Here is a 16,370-nt window from a genome sequence, read left to right on the forward strand (position 1 = left end):
TTTTTGAATTGCAGGGGTAAAATACGTACCTTTGAGCTTGGCCATTGAGCATAGTGACCACTTGGGCCACGATCCCTTTGACCGGAGCTTCCTTCTCCGACATGGCGGGCTTTTCCATAGTCATCACAACACTGGTTATAATTCACTACTGTCACTTTAACACTGCTATGCAATTTGCTATTGCATTACTTAGGAGGACTGTGTCGTTATAACCTATATGGTACACTTTAAGTAATCGAGCTCCCAAGATTAAAAATTGTTTGCCTTGATTTCAAGATACCGCCATCAGCTGAAGTATTTAGTAAACGACTGATGTCGTTGGCACATAATCCTTAATAGTGTAGGTGTATACGAGAGTGAGTATCGTTACGTTACGCCTTAATTGTAGCAAAGTGTCAGTAAACGTTAACCAGATTAACTACTCACGTAATAATTAATACACAATTAATGACAAGTGACAAATAATACGGACATGTTACTTGTTTTAATTAAATATGTAGGTTTATGTGTGTAGCCGATACACAGGTGTATGCTGGGAAATTCGAATGCCGTTAGTCCAGTCAATTACTTCTATCGCTATGTAATAACATGCCATTCAGACATGACATCTGATGTGAATTACGAAACTTCGAAGCACGTTCATTTGAATGATTGTAATCTTAAATGTAGGACGTTAATGGTAAGACACTTCGTTCGACGTCGATGTTTCAAAAGATAGAACATACTTCAGATTTTATTTTAAGATTATTACTTAACAATAAGTTTTGGGACTACTACATTTTATACGAGTGGCTTAGAACTGTTAATCCAATGAGGAAGATTACTTAAGTTTATGGTAATTTCTTCTGCAAGATCGCTTGAATTGATCGTCGATTTGTTTCAACAATCGATTGCGAAAAACTAATGAATTTTTCACTGTCAGTCTTGCGAAAATCACATTGAACCTTTTCTCATGACCTCGGTACTCTGTGCTAAACAGTTTAACGACACTCCAGCACAGGTAATTAAAAGTAATCTGATTCTACTTAAATATTAAATTACCTACCTGTAAACTATTTCAACTGAGCGTAAAAATGTAAAAAGTACGTGTGAGCTGAAAGTTTTTCAGTGAAAAAGGTACGTGAGTGACATTAGAATAGGTAGTTAGAAAGTTAGTATGATACATAAAGCTAATGGCTAATTTAGAGTGCGGTCACTAAAGATGGAACTAAGGTCGAATTTGTATGAAAGCCGGATACCTAATGCGTTGTGAATGACTTCTTTTATGCATATTGTGAATGGAAGTCTTACGAGAAAGCTACCTTTGCAGATACTATTATTGTAACCAATGACTGTGATCACATGGTAAGTATCCATTAGAATATGTTTAATAGTACCTATCTAGAATCTAACTCATCTACTGTACCTATCTAGAATTTTTTGAATAAATGATTTGATGAGAAAGTTTAAATAGCATGTTAAAATAATTCAAATAACGAACTTAAGACAATGAACAAAAAATACAAAATACATTATGTATGTAAGCATTAATTACCAACGAAGCTCCAAGAAACGGTAAAATTTGCAATAACTGGCACCATAAAGTATACTAATGTATGAACTAACGAGAGCATACGCTACGATTTTTATAAGATTTTTTCTTAATTTATTTTCAGCCAACTTAAAGCACTACTTTGAATATTCCACTCACGTATCGTCCACATTATCACAGTCTTCATTATTATTAAAAACTTCAGACATTTATTTAAAGTGCGGTATAGTTAAAAGAATAGTTTTGTAAAGCTTCGGCATTTGGCCGAGCCGAGCCCATACTAAAAAGTTTCGAGCTTCAAGCTATTCAATGTTGCTATAGCAACGGATTTTGGACAACAATGGCACATTGAACCGTTTATCAATTGAATTGTATAGCAATAAATTCTTCAGAGCACAGACAATGACGTGATCCTGGTAGTTTTACTGTTTGAGATCAAATAATGGACGATATAATAAGTATTTTCTATGAATTAGACAAAATGGATTTCGTAGACTTTCGTAGCGTTACGAAATAATTGCGTAGACAGTTGAAAACCATAATGCTACGATTTTTTATTAGACCTATTTCTTATTGAGTAACTTCATGAATAGTCGTTGAGACTTCTATGCAATAATAGAAGGAGTTAACAAAGACGACACGATTTATCGTCTGGAATTCATACAGCTACCTATGTAGAGTGACATTCACGAAGTACTTGCATTCGTCATGTGTGTAATATGCAATATAAATTGCTATGCTCATATTAACGATCGTATTCAGTCCAGTTATCAGTGCGATAAGATAGCGTTACAAACACTGTCAACAAATTGAGGGTACATGTAAAATACTCGAACCCTTTATTTATTGTGCTTATTCATGCTAATGTTATTTTGTGATGTGTTATTTTGTGCCGTAAATGTGCTTTTTACCTGATAGGGAAAAGGGTCATGTTTCCTGGTACGATGTATTTATTGAATCAAAGTTTAAACAGGGATTTACATCACGCCTTTGCAAAATCCGTTGCTCGTCAAATATTCATCAAATAAAGTATATTCAGGCATTTTCAGTCTTATCGCATAATTACTCATTTACTCTTTGTTGTTAAACATGACACTTATCATGTAGATTTATGAAGGAAACGTCTAACACATCCTTTGTTGATACTGTTATTACTGATACCAGTAAATAGAAGGGTGAATAAACTTATTTAACTCATTCCATTGTGATCATAACAAGGCACAATTTAGTACGGGTTAACTAGCTTAAATAACATATCTATTTACTGTCGCTTTACTACTTTAGTTCTGAACAGCTATTGTGTATTCAGTTTTAAATAAATCAGTACCTACGTGAGTAAGGTTGCTGCCTCTTAATTAAATTACCAGCTTTACCTAGGTATCACTGCACGTAAGGAATAACAACTATCCTTGGGAGCCGTTACCCTGATTTTCGATTCACGCCAGTCACTAAAGCATCCTAATTTAAACGTAACGTAAACATAGAAACTGCGATAAACTGCAGCCGCACATGAATGTTGTCGAATTACGATCGTTCAGTGACCCGTGCGTTCGATATCGGAAGATAATAATCTCGATCGGATCGTGTCGTGTACCGCGAGGTCGCGGGCACGTGTCGTGCTCGTGCTGCGTGCCGGCTACGTACGTCCGCGTGCGCGACGAGTTACAGACTAACATCCGATCGGGCCCGCCTGGCACGCGGACGCAAGCACGCGGCGAGATGAACCGAAGCCCCGAGCCAGCTGCGCCGCTTGCTACTTTATCTGATTACCTCATGGAGCAAGGACCTTTCGACACACAAAAGCTCGCCCGTAAAATCTACCTTGAAAATCGATGGCCGCACCGCGAAATTCTTACGAAACTATACTACTGATAGATTTTCACAATTAAGATCGGGCTTAAGTAAACACTGGCATTTTTGTTTTCAATTGTGTCATGACAGATAAAACTCAATTAAAAGTAAACTCACCTCGAAGATTTCATAAAAAAATATAATTGAATCCGAGTGCTACAAGAAATTAATCCAGGAATTTAATTTACACTTAAGCAGACATCTTCCGTGATAAATAAGATTGCTGTACGTAGGATGTGCCTTTTAACGACTGCATGGTAATGAAAGGTCTACTAGGAAGGTTACCTGGCCCCAGCTGCAAGTCCCAAGGAAACAATTTCCCATTGTCGTAAATAGCTATTGTGGTGTCGTGCAACGGCGCGAGCGCATGGAGGTCAAACATATACCCACACAATTAATCTGATAATTGGAACTGGAACGGTTCTTTGGCATTGTTTCAATTTTTACAAACACTTGCGCAAACTTCTACATGTACATATTTACTTGTGGTGCACATCTAAACGATTGATCTGCAGCATTGGATATTAAGGGTAGGGTAGATTTATGTTTCTGAATTATTAATGTGTAGTCAATTAGGTATCGCTAAGATTTAGTGAAGGCCTTAAGCATAAAAAGTTGAGGAACAAAATCGCATACTACCGGGGCACGAATTATCTCAAATATCAAAACTTAATACTCAGTATCGACGCAAGAAGCAAAAACGTAATGCGGTAATTCCTACCTACATAATGCATTACTCGGAACAATCACGTGGAACCACACCTTGATATTTGCGATAATAGGCCGAAAGTTACTTTGAAAAATATTTTATAATCGACCTGACCTTATTGTTTAAATGTTAATACGCGTAAAAGTTGGAACAAATCGAAACAAGAACGGTAGCCCGGCAATTAACGAAATTATACTGAGCTGCGTTTGAAGTTTGAAGTAAGTAATTGCTTGCTCCGTATCTTAAATATGTTTTATTTTTGGACAAGTAAAGCACTCGTAATGGTTCGTTGTAGTTCCATTACAGAACATTAGGTAAGGCCGGCTAATGTGATAAGTAGATAAAGGGAGCCACTTGGCTTAAATTACAAAGGCTTCCAGATTTTTTAAGTAAGTCTTGTGCTTAAGTAAAACAAAATACTTAAGCACAAGACTTACTTAAACCTTAAGGAAAATGTTATTTTATAATATTTTTTGTAGGCTTCTTGCAAACATAGTTTATGAAGAGAAGCTTTTGTGATCATATTTCGAAACCTTAATCTAGTATCTTTACGTTGTCACGTCTCGCAATTTTCGTTTTTAACATTGTTAGGAATAAAAATAATAAAAACGTTGTGTAACCATTTCACGATCTCTAGATTCCAGATTGCGGCTTTATTATGAAAAATGCTGTTTTCATATTAAAAACTTCCAATAGCGGATATTATTTAAATATGCAGATGCCTTTGTTCAATAAGAAGGAAATTGTATAAAAGATCGATAATGGTGTGTAAAATATGCAAGGGAAACATGTAGGTATCATAAGCAACCAGGTTAAAAGTATTGTTTGTTTTCTTGAGATGTGATTCTTAGGACATCCTTTGTGTGGACGCGAGGCTGTCAACACGCCTTTTGTTCGATTGTCTCAGTATCTATGAGCACGAACAATGCTGTCAACACCAACATAACTACCGGGTGCGGCATGCGGCCATAGGTTAATCGTAAATAAATAGCAATATTCAATTCATCAAGATATTAACATATAAATATAGATGCTTGCGGAAGCTACCGGTATGAAGGTATTTTTGCTAAAAGAGTAATCCTGGAGTTCCTTCCTTCCGACGTTTCATAAGAACCTTTTATAATTTTCATCATATCATAAAAAAAGTTTTTTGTATATCAATGCCTTTTATAAATAGACCTTATTGGAGATACTATCAGACTTTGATTTGAAAAGAACAGATGAGTATTTTCGTGGTTTCCGCGGTGTTCCTTGACAATTATAATAATCCCGAATAAAAATAAAATCTTTGATCCTTATTTCAGTTGGTTAAAATGATACATCTATTCTAAACATTAGTAATGGTCCTTTCCCTTATCATCAAACGTTACTACATTTATCAGCAAAATGCAATGACGGTAGATACTCGACGTGCTTTGAACCTTTCGAGATTACAAACTGAAGTTGTAGTGATGGTGAAATGTATATTGTCAAATGTTTATTTTACCATTATCCTAATTGCTTTTAATGTAAATATTTGAATGCTTAATGACCCTAAACAAGGACTATCTGACTATCATCGTGGTGGCCACAATATGATCAGGTTTCATAGGAAACCAATTTGGACCCCAGTTTCGTTAAATTCCAGTCAAATCCTCAGTATTTTGCGTTAGCCATTCAGCAAGTGAATATATAGCTTAATGTTTTATACATTAATAAAAGAGAATATAACCCACAGTTAATTAGCTTCTTCAGCAAAACTTATGTCCAACTAAACAATCACTGCAAAATGCAGATTAAATGTAACGTAATGGGCAGTTCTTGTCCTTCACTGAACACTGTGACACCCCACGTGGCTAGGGCTGCCATCCGTCCGGGTTTCCCCGGATTTGTCCTCGTTTGGAGGCCGTCCGGGGGCCGTCCGGGCTGGGTTTCAAGAAGTGTCCGGGGAAAACCCGGACACTTTTCATGTAAGGAAGCACCTCATTGAATTTAAGTATATGTTAATAGTAAATGGATTACAAATTAGGTATTATTTTGTTTAAAAAAAATCGTACTCGTTCGGGGAAAAAATGCGATTTAAGCCAAATGTCCGGGTTTGGCGAAATTTGAGATGGCAGCCCTACACGTGGCACTCGAGTAGACGCTCCATTGACGATAGACAAAGACTAAACATACACGTGGGTACTTTGAAATGAATTTGTATTGACCTGCCAGGTCATAAAAAGGCGTAATCAGGTGGCAAAGGTTTGTAGCCTATTGAAAGAAAGTGCATTACAAAAGGTCGTTTAAGTGAGATGATTTAACATTTATGCAATTGTTAGCTAACTTTACAATGGTATACGAATCGTTCGTAAAGTTTAGGTATCAAGTCTTTTCAGGCATTGCAGTCGATAAAGATTTTATTCACGAGATTTTATAGCTCTTCAGAGAAATACTTAGCTAAAGATACATATAAGTATTAGAATTCAATACCGGTGCATTGATGTTTCAGTGTGCCCAAGTCAATAGCATCTAAGTAATCTTATACCCACCCAAAACAAAAATGTGAAAGACTGCCAAGTTCGATAGGTATACACATACCTCAGTTAAAAATAGTTACTTTTTAATGATCTCACTTGGCAAGTTTTCACACACCTTGTTATAAAACTACTAAACGCAATGAATCAAGTATTTAATTTTCTATTAAAACTTGCCAAGTAACATCATTAAAAAGTAACTATTTTTAACTGAGGTATGTGTATGGAACTTGGTACTTATTCAGATTTCACTTCTTTTATAGGCGAAGCATTCCCATATTATCGAACTTGGCAGTCTTTCACATTTTTGTTTTGGGTGGGATTTCATTTATTTTTGTAAGGTTGTTTATTATTTTTTTTATGATTAATTTAGTTAAGGAAATGTCTCATTTATACTATCTTTAAGATTTTTTAATATGTACTATGCTTCTTACAAAGAAATTAACTAGATTAACTAAATGGACTAGATTTACCAACTGACTGACATGACATGTTATCATATATCATGTTCGTGGATCACAGTTACACATTCGTTATTTTCGAAAGTGACTCACACTTGGCCGTTTTCAGATTTTTACTTTATCTTGACTAAATACAAACCTTTATAACGAATTCAGATCGGTACGACCATTCTAAGATATATTATATAAATATAGATAAATTTAGTTAGTTTTAGTTCCTTAGGGGTATTTTACATCGGGTATAAATTTACACCTTCATTATTTTGAAACCGACTCACACTTGGCCATTTTCAGATTTTTCCCTTTACCTTGACATAAAGACCTACCTCCATGCCAAATTTCAAGTCAATACGACCATTGGAAGTGGTCTAGGTTTTTGATGAGTGAGTCAGTCAGTGAGTGTATAGTAAAAATAGCGATTTTCTGACGTCAATATCTCAAGACCTACAAAAGGTATATTAATGAAATTTTGTATTTTAGATAAGTGAGGGGGTCTCAACAGATACTAGAAATTTGATATGCGTAAATAAAATAGATTTTGAATTATAGGAGGGTCGAATTTGGCCCGAAATGGTTCGTGTAATATAACCCACCGCCGGTGTGCCGCTTTTTTTGCTCGAACTTGGCGGACACACTGCCGTGTGTCTAGATTATCCCTGGCATCCACTGTCCATAAACAGCCGTGTAAAGGTTGGTCAACAACGAATGCCTCGCAAGGCGCGCGTGTTGAAAATAATACCAATCGTCGAGCCATCATTCGTAGCAAAGAAATTGGATAAGGCTTAACTTATTGTTTGCCAGAGCGACGGACACCATTGATTTTCTATTGTCTTATCATTTCCGGAGGTTACACAAGCGAGAGAGACCACGCTTCCAACCGGTACCTGTGGAGATCTAAAGGGGAGGCCTATGTTCAGCAATGGACGTCTTATGGCTGAGATGATGATGATGATGATGAAACGAGCGAGAGATAGGACCGGTTATACAGATAAATCCATACGAAGAGTTCAACCAACCTAGGCTGGAAAACAAATAGGTATCATCTACACTTACCCGATGTTTGAAAGACTGTTGTTGCTTGCTGTAAGCGAGTCGGAAGCGTTGATCCCTTGCGCCATGGCCGCGAGCTGCCGGTCCAACATATTGTTCTGTTCCAGCAGCTGGCTCCATTGCCGCACCGCGGTCTTCGAGGAAGATAGCTCTTGACGAAGCTGCCTCTCGTCTAGCGAGTTGAGGCCGCTGCGAAGGGAGCTATCCAACCTAGGGCATAAAAAATAAGTGATGAGGTCTTTTTTGTTAATTGAACTAATTACTAATATGTAAGATTTTGTCAATACTTTCTTTACTACTGACTACAAAGCAGATACTTATGCAGAAGTTATGTATTAAAGTAGGTATATAACTTAACGTACGTAGGCATAGCTCATGCCAAAAGTATAGGTATATTAAAAGATACACATAAAAAAGTTTAATCTTATACGTCGCCAAATGCTATCAATAAGAATCTTACACACGCACTTGACGTCAATACTATGTCTCAAATGCTAGATCACCGATTTCTCTAAACACCGATCTCTTTCTTATATTCTAACATAGAAACGACCTGAAAAAATATATTGTCTAGAATGTAGAATATTCCATACCTCTCAATATAGTCATCGACGCTCTGTAAGCTGGTGATGGACTGTGCCAGATCGTTGTCCATCATCAGATCGTCCGACGCCAGGCTGGACAACGTGTCCAGCGACGGCGTCCGTTCAGTGCCGCCGTTTCGCAAACCGCACACTGAGTTTAACATTTTCTAATTAGCATTAAATAACTAAAAACAAAACATTTACGAAAAATTAAGAAAATACTATTCCCGCCAATCATCCGATCCGACTACAGATAAAATAAAATTATTGAACGTTCCATCCGAAATTTAAAATTAGAACAAACTTTTCGTACGAAGTTTATTATTTTTTATTTGCCCACAGGGCAGGCTAAACTCTTTCGATTATTCCGGCTAGTCTTTCGTAGTGGTGTAGCATGCTAAATGATTACAATACTCTTTGGTAGCTATTTCAATTGTTTTTGTTTCGCCATTGGGACAAATAACTTGGGTACTATAAAATCGTTGACAATTATTATTTCTATTGTGACTTTGATTACGAATGTTAAATATTAACATATTTGCCAGTGCGATTAAAATATGTTTTTATTGGTATATTTAGATTATTGTAATTTTTAAAAGTAACTATCTGTCGTATCATAAATTCTTTAAAGAGGCTTACTTTTACGATTCCTTTGAACCAGTGGACTGGAAGTTATCCTTTCCCTTGACCTTCGTAGATGTTTGCTTGTGTCCGACTCGATGGTTTTACTTGAAGGGCTACCGTCTGCGTTTTCTAGAACAAAAAAATATGGTTTAGTTAATTTAATAATTTAACAATTCGGCACATATTGTGTAAACGTTAATTGTCATTTGTGAAAATTATAATGGCCCCATTTGATAAACGATACGGCTGCACGATAAACACATAGGTAATTATGACCAAAATTAATGTAACTTTAAACATGTTTTACATTCAAAGGTCGAATTAAATCTAAATATATAAGTAAAAGAAAGTCGCGTTAGAAAATTAGTGAGGAGGTAGCTTAGACCTCCCCAACTGCAGACTTCCCTCGGGACAAGGGTGGAAGCTAGTGGATTATAAAAAAAAACAAATTACTCCTGAACAGAAGAGCTGGCTGGTCAGCAATCTCGTCGTCGAAGAAGTCTCGTCCATCAGATAGGGAGAGTGAGCCGGACGCGTGGGTTGGCGTTCCTGGTGATTCTGGAGTCGGGTTCTTGCTGGCATCACCGCTCTCGCCGTTGATCCTGGATGCTTCACTGTGGGGATGAGGATAATAAATATTTTATGTCAAAACAAATTACAAGGATTTTCATAAATATGTGGTAGTCTTGGCAGTCCGATGGGCGTGCTAAGGAAGCATTATTCCTCTAAACAAAGGTTTATTCTGTTAGGAAGATGTCGGAATTTCGCTATTGAGAAATTACTTGTTGGTATAAAGAGATCAAGCGAATTACTTTTGCGGTTGGCTTCTCTCCAAATATGTGACCAGTTCAAATTCAAAGTTAGTTTCAAATACGTTGGCACTACTCCTACGATAACGATACGATTTTTATTCTAACTCATAACGCCTACTGAAATAGCACAAGCAATAAAACCTCAAACTTACATTACTGCTTCTTTAACAGGCTGTATAGCTTCTCCATCAATATTATCCTTTTCTACCACCACGGGTTCTGGTGACCTCGTCTTGGTATTAGCAGTCTGATACGCCGAACTTATTGAAGGGGGATCTCTTTCCACCTGCAGCTCATTATTGGAGTCACTGGTACTGGTTGAAGATATCAGGCTGTCTGCTGGCGAAGTCTCGTCGTCCAACATGCTTTGTGTGGAAGTTTCTAGAGCTGATAAATCGAATTTGGAATCTTCAAGTGTGAGCGTTAGGTTGTGGTGGTCACCACTCTGGTTTGTGCAGGTACTCGTGGTGCTGTAGTTTGAACTTGTCATTGAACCTGTGGGAAATATACTTTCTTAAGACACATGATATTATCGCTAAATCATACTTTTATTACTACCGCTGGATAATTAAGACAGTATCTATACGCGGCAAACCTGCGCCATCTACTGGCCAAATAGCAAAACAACGTGGATAAAACCAATAAAAATTATATAATATTTAAAAGGCAACGTTCATGATGCTTCCACCTATGTAAACTTATAACAAATTCGACAAAGACGTTCATATAGGTACCACTTACCCATCATAGTGCCCCTCAGCGCATCATGCTGGCTCATGGTCAAAGACTTCATGAGCAGCGGGTGCGGAACTGGAGGCTCATCCATGATGACTATCGTCTTCTTTGGTATCTCCGGCTCCAGCACCTTCGGAGCTGGAACTTCTTTGTTCTCCAGTTTGGACTTATCGTCCTCGCAACTGGACACGCTCAGCGCTAAGGATACGTCATCTTGAGATCTGTAAGGAGAATTCCGTTTCAATCTAGCTGTCAATAAGATTATATTTGGAAGGAAATATCGTATATTTTAACTTCTTTAATAAAATATTAACAAAGCAAAAATCTATGTAAGAAGCTAACCTTGATAATCAGAGCTCTAGCTGTCTTTCTAACCTACTATTAAGATTAACGGTTGGGCAAGAAATAATAATGCAGCAGACAATATGTTTATTTTTTTGTTAAGTAGACGAAGTTGAAGGTCGGCCTATTCTTTTAGAGCAACAAAGGAATTTAATTTTGCGTGTTGAATGATTTTAAAAAAACATTGTATTGCTTTCACATCCAGTTTTTGATTACCTGTCTTCAAAGCTTCTTTATTCTATGTTATTAGAAAAAAAACTGGAAACGGGTGCTATCGAATATGTTTTGTCAAGAGTATGGTGGACTCCATTGTATTGGTATAAAGTTTTCTTTCATAGCAAACCAGATCACTGATTGGTCAGTTTTAATAACATTTCACTTCTAAATAATAATTAAATACCTGGTAGCCATAGCTTCGCCAGCTGCGTGGCTCTGCCAAGCACTGCTGTTCCCGAAATGACTTTCCTCACTCTTGCAAGATGGACTGGATTCCTTCGACGAGTTCACCGTGGTAGGTGACACCACACCACTTGAAGACTTCACAAATGAATTCTAAAAGGAAATTAACACATATTAAATCGAAAAAAAATCTTCTGGCCTCCTCAATTTGGTAATAAATACTGACAGATATATTTTTAACTCGCTCTTCATCATTTTTTGTGTGCTATTCAACGATTTCCTTCTTATACAGCAAGGCGATGCCCTCATTAAACGTTTTACATGCAATAGCTAAATATTTCATTTTTAACCAACTAGCTTTTTCCTGCGGTTTTACCCACGTGTGGGGGGAACTTTTTCCTTTACCGTATAAAATCTTCCCAAATACTTTTCAAATCCGTTCAATACTTTTATCGAATTTAGGGTACAAACAAAAATCATCCTTATAATATAAGTTTAAGTAATTAAGATAATATACCTGCTTATTCAATTTCTCAGGCTGTGCCCTATCCAGAACGAACTTCTCCTCATCCAAGCTCGTCTGTATCAAGGTGGGTCTGTTCCTATTCCTGTACCGTTCTAGAGTGGACATTGGGGAGTTCTGTCGCTGTGATGCTTCTGATGCTGGGGTTGGCTTTGGTAGGATAGGAGATGGTGGTTTGTACGTGGGTGCTGGTGTGACCTCGTACTCTGGAGTCAGCTCGTCGTCAAAGGAACTTGGCAGCTTTGGAAGAGGTATTACTGCTTGCCCAGTGATTAGAGCGTCATCTGAAATAATGGAAGAAGCATTTGTCTATTTAGTAAGCTCTAAAAGTTTTGCTGTTATAGAGCAAAAAGAACGAAATATTTCAGGTACACAGTGTCTCTTAACAACTTCACTGTCTCATGAGTCATGTCCGATACACGCCGATTGTTTATTTATTGTGTCTGCTTCATCGACAATGAAGTGGTTAATATGACTTTTTTATACAACATGTAACGTAATTAACGCACACCCTCAAACACCCTAATTAGAATATTATGTTATAATCATAATACATACACTGAATTTTTAATTTAACATGTATATGCATTGTTATTTACTAAATTAGTTATACCAATTCTCGGAGAATTTTTTGGTCATACTACTACGCACGCAAATATCGCGCCGCGCGCCGCTCGACTCGACACAACATAACGAAACTACGGAAAAAGCCGACAATACACGAAGTCTTATTACTTTGAGTTACGGTCTATTTGAATTTGTTTTGACTGTACAAGGTTAATATGACAATAATTTCCAAAGTTTTAATTATTTTTAGGATAAAACATTACTTATATAATCCTACTAATATTATAAACGCGAAAGTTTGTATGTATGGATGTATGGATGTTTGTTACTCTTTCACGCAAAAACTACTGAATGGATTTTAATGAAACTTTACAATAATATAGCTTATACATCAGAATAACACATAGGCTACAATTTGTAAACATATTGTTCGAAATACTAAACCTGCGCAGACGAAGTCGCGGGCACCAGCTAGTAAATGATATAAATCGATTCAGTAAACGATTCTGAACAAACTAATTTCAGAATGTGCATTAATTAAGTTACATGTTGTATATAACATCCGATGACTCGACGTTGCTTTTAGTTTTTTTTAAGGTTCAAATGTCGAATCCTCAAGAAGTAATCAGTAGCAAACATAATCTTAAATAGCATGTCAGTTAACCGGCTGTACTCACCCATAATATCAAGGTCTGAAACCTGCAGCTCTCTGAGATGGAAGCAATGAGAGTTGCGCATGACCATCTCCAAGTTACGCGGACGCCGACGCATGCGCGGTGACCCATCTGCGCCCTCCCCGCCCGTCCATACTCCGGAGTCACTGGACACTGCTGATGCTGCACCTAGGTATCAAAAAAATAACGTGAAAAAAGCTTACAAAGAAATATTGTTGTGGATAATGCTCCTTGGAGATAAACCAACTGTTTTTTTTTTTTTTTAAGGGTAACACTTATGGTATGTCTGCGCCTTTCTCCTGACTGGTTTTGGGTTGGGGAGGTATTGTGGAGGGGTTTTAGATGTTGTGGGTAGTTTGAGGAGGGATATGTTTTATCAATTATATAATATATACATACATAATAAATAAAATATAAAACTAAATTTACGGATATGGTACAGAAATGATGGGATGATGTAATGTTGGGAAATGGTGGGATGATGGTATGGTAATCGGCGGTTACAAATGGGCTAGTTGTTGTTAAACCGCTTGAGCTGCCTGACAATCTGAAAAATGTGATTGTGCATGGTGTCCATAGCTTCTGGCGTCAGCTGGGTTATGTCATAGGGGCTCGAACCATCCGCCACAATCAAGTGGTCATTCCGAGTGGAAGAAAAGCGAAGACATTCCTGAGTCAGGTGTTTCCAGGTCTGAATGCTAATCCCGTCACATGGACACAGATTATCGGAGGTGATGTGGAAGCGGTGAAGATAAGATTTGTGGTAGCCGTGGTTGGATAAATATTGCGTGATCGCGAAGTTTGGTTTGACTAAACCAACTGGTTTGAAAGGATGGTTGTTTTAACTGGTTTGTATTTTGCATGAGTTCGATAGTTATATATTTGTGTGTGTTTGTGAACTGCTGCGTCTTTTATACATTAGTTTTTGTCTTTCATTATTCAGAATGGCTACTTACACATGTTTTCGCATGTTTTGTCGATCAACTTGTTAATTGTTACGAAGCAATGGCTCGCATAGCCACGCATATGAAGTAAAAACCATGTTATTTACTTCATTAATTTGTGAACAATCATTAACGTTTATGCAACATCTAATTAATACCGACAAAAAGAGTCAACGTATAGCAATGTTTTTCTTTACTTTATTTTAGACTGCCTGTAATTCTAGAATCTCTCTTGTCACCTGTCACTTTTAACAAGGACGTTCAATTTTGTTTTTGTTATTTTAAAATGAATAGGAGTAGTGCAATTTATTATTTTGACAGAATTTTTTTCTCTCTTCGCATTCTTATGAACGTTCTAATAATTTAGTGATCTACGCAGGTATTTATTTGTAATAACCAGCAGTTTCAACTGCATCCCGTGGAACTACTCAACGCTCCTGGATAAAAAGCCTGCAGCCTCTCTCGATAAAGACGGAGCTAGGAGGGGCTATCTTACACCGGATTTTTATCAAACCGGACAATTACTTCCTGTGATTAGCGAGTTCAAATAAACTCTTCAGCTTTAAATACCTATTTAAGTGATTCAACGAATAATTATAAATTATTGCTACAGTTAAGTAAGTTAAGTACAAAAAGTATTTTTTTTTTCATTTAACATTATATTTGTTGCAACCACTCGTTACCATTCTTGTGTAATTTAGATTATGAAAAAAATATTTTGCAATAACAACTGAAACGGTTATTTGTTGAACAATAATTAGCATTTTATACGCTTGTTACTTTCTACAGCAGTCTTTAGAAATTGGTTTGACTTTTACCAAACGTACAAAATTGTACCCAGCACTTATTTACGTATCTACAATGTTCACAACCTATCGACTAATTTATTCGTTATTCCAATTGCAGGGAAATACTTTTTTGTTTTAGGCAATTCATTATTACGTACACCTAGCGGCCTTGCATTTAAATATTTGTGGTTGCATAACTAGAAAGTAATATTTGAATAGGATGCAATTTTGTTAATTAAATTATCAATTAATTGACATGTTAATTACCTTCCCTCCATCCGTCAGTGACACTAGATTTCCTGGTGTTGTTCACCACCTGCAGATAAAGACACTTATTAGCCATGGTGATCCCTTTCACTTCACTTTCACGCACTGCACACAAAAATGTATATATTGACCATGTTGTTTCTAGAAGTGCATAGCTGTGAATGAACCCGACCACTATCCCTAATGTTACGAGCACAGATGTCGAAATGACCCGTATACCAAGCACTAACTTTAAAAATAAATCCGACAACACACGTAGGCCACAACCGACAAGAAATCTTAAGACTCAAATCTACTCACTTTCTTCAGTTTCTTCGAAAATTATTTATTACAACAACTAATTAAAATACACAATTTTAACTTTTAGTATCAAAAGAACAGTGAAATAAAACTTTTTACAAACACGTCTTGTCACGGTCCAGAACGAGGGGAAAATGTACAGTCTAATTAATTTGCTTTTTTAACGCGATAGGTACGTTGCAAAATACTATTATGTGTGTACGTATGTGCGAGTATGTATGTTAACTTTTAAATTATGCAAGTAATGTGGATCTGCGTGAAATTTTCGGGTAAACAATTATGTTTGTTTTCTTTAAATCATTTTACATTTGCAATAACATTGTAAAGGAATTTAGAGTCCAGTATTTTTTGTAGTTGAAATTTTTCGAGAAGCAGTAGAGCAAATCTTCATGAATACATAACTAGTTGGTTGATAAAGATCTTCGTTTCTCTAATCTCATGTGGAGCGCTACGCTAGATGCACTGTGCACCGTAGATATTTTGAGTATACGGCGACCGGCATCGAACACGACAAGTCTGAAATAGACAAGTTGTGACCCAGTTTCAGCGTTAACGGAAAACCCACTGTTGTTCACAAACATTAAAGCTTGTTATTGATTGCCCAGGAAGCCATTATGTAATTTATGGAATACTTAGCGTCTATTAAAAATGCTAAATGTGAAAAATTTCGTAATGGGTATTTTGGCGGTGGTGTTTTGATTGAGAGAGATG

The 16,370-nt window shown here is 36.8% G+C and overlaps 1 protein-coding gene across 6 annotated transcripts in view; it reads right to left on the bottom strand.

The window, feature by feature from the left end:
* The window catches only part of LOC110384005 (uncharacterized protein), a 76,011-nt gene that overhangs the window by 17,428 nt on the left and 42,213 nt on the right, over window positions 1-16,370 (bottom strand). For all 6 annotated transcript variants that reach the window (XM_021345013.3, XM_021345014.3, XM_021345015.3 and 3 more), the window contains 10 exons: window positions 15,360-15,408; window positions 13,364-13,528; window positions 12,114-12,403; window positions 11,598-11,749; window positions 10,862-11,076; window positions 10,273-10,615; window positions 9,762-9,922; window positions 9,324-9,437; window positions 8,694-8,835; window positions 8,104-8,310 (listed from right to left, as the gene is read on the bottom strand). In XM_021345013.3, the coding sequence (XP_021200688.3) occupies window positions 8,104-8,310; window positions 8,694-8,835; window positions 9,324-9,437; window positions 9,762-9,922; window positions 10,273-10,615; window positions 10,862-11,076; window positions 11,598-11,749; window positions 12,114-12,403; window positions 13,364-13,528; window positions 15,360-15,408 (1,838 nt within the window). The remainder of the gene's footprint in view (window positions 1-8,103; window positions 8,311-8,693; window positions 8,836-9,323; window positions 9,438-9,761; window positions 9,923-10,272; window positions 10,616-10,861; window positions 11,077-11,597; window positions 11,750-12,113; window positions 12,404-13,363; window positions 13,529-15,359; window positions 15,409-16,370) is intronic.

This window comes from Helicoverpa armigera, chromosome 12 (assembly GCF_030705265.1).
Source record: "Helicoverpa armigera isolate CAAS_96S chromosome 12, ASM3070526v1, whole genome shotgun sequence".
In the NCBI taxonomy this organism is placed as follows: Eukaryota; Metazoa; Arthropoda; class Insecta; order Lepidoptera; family Noctuidae; genus Helicoverpa; species Helicoverpa armigera.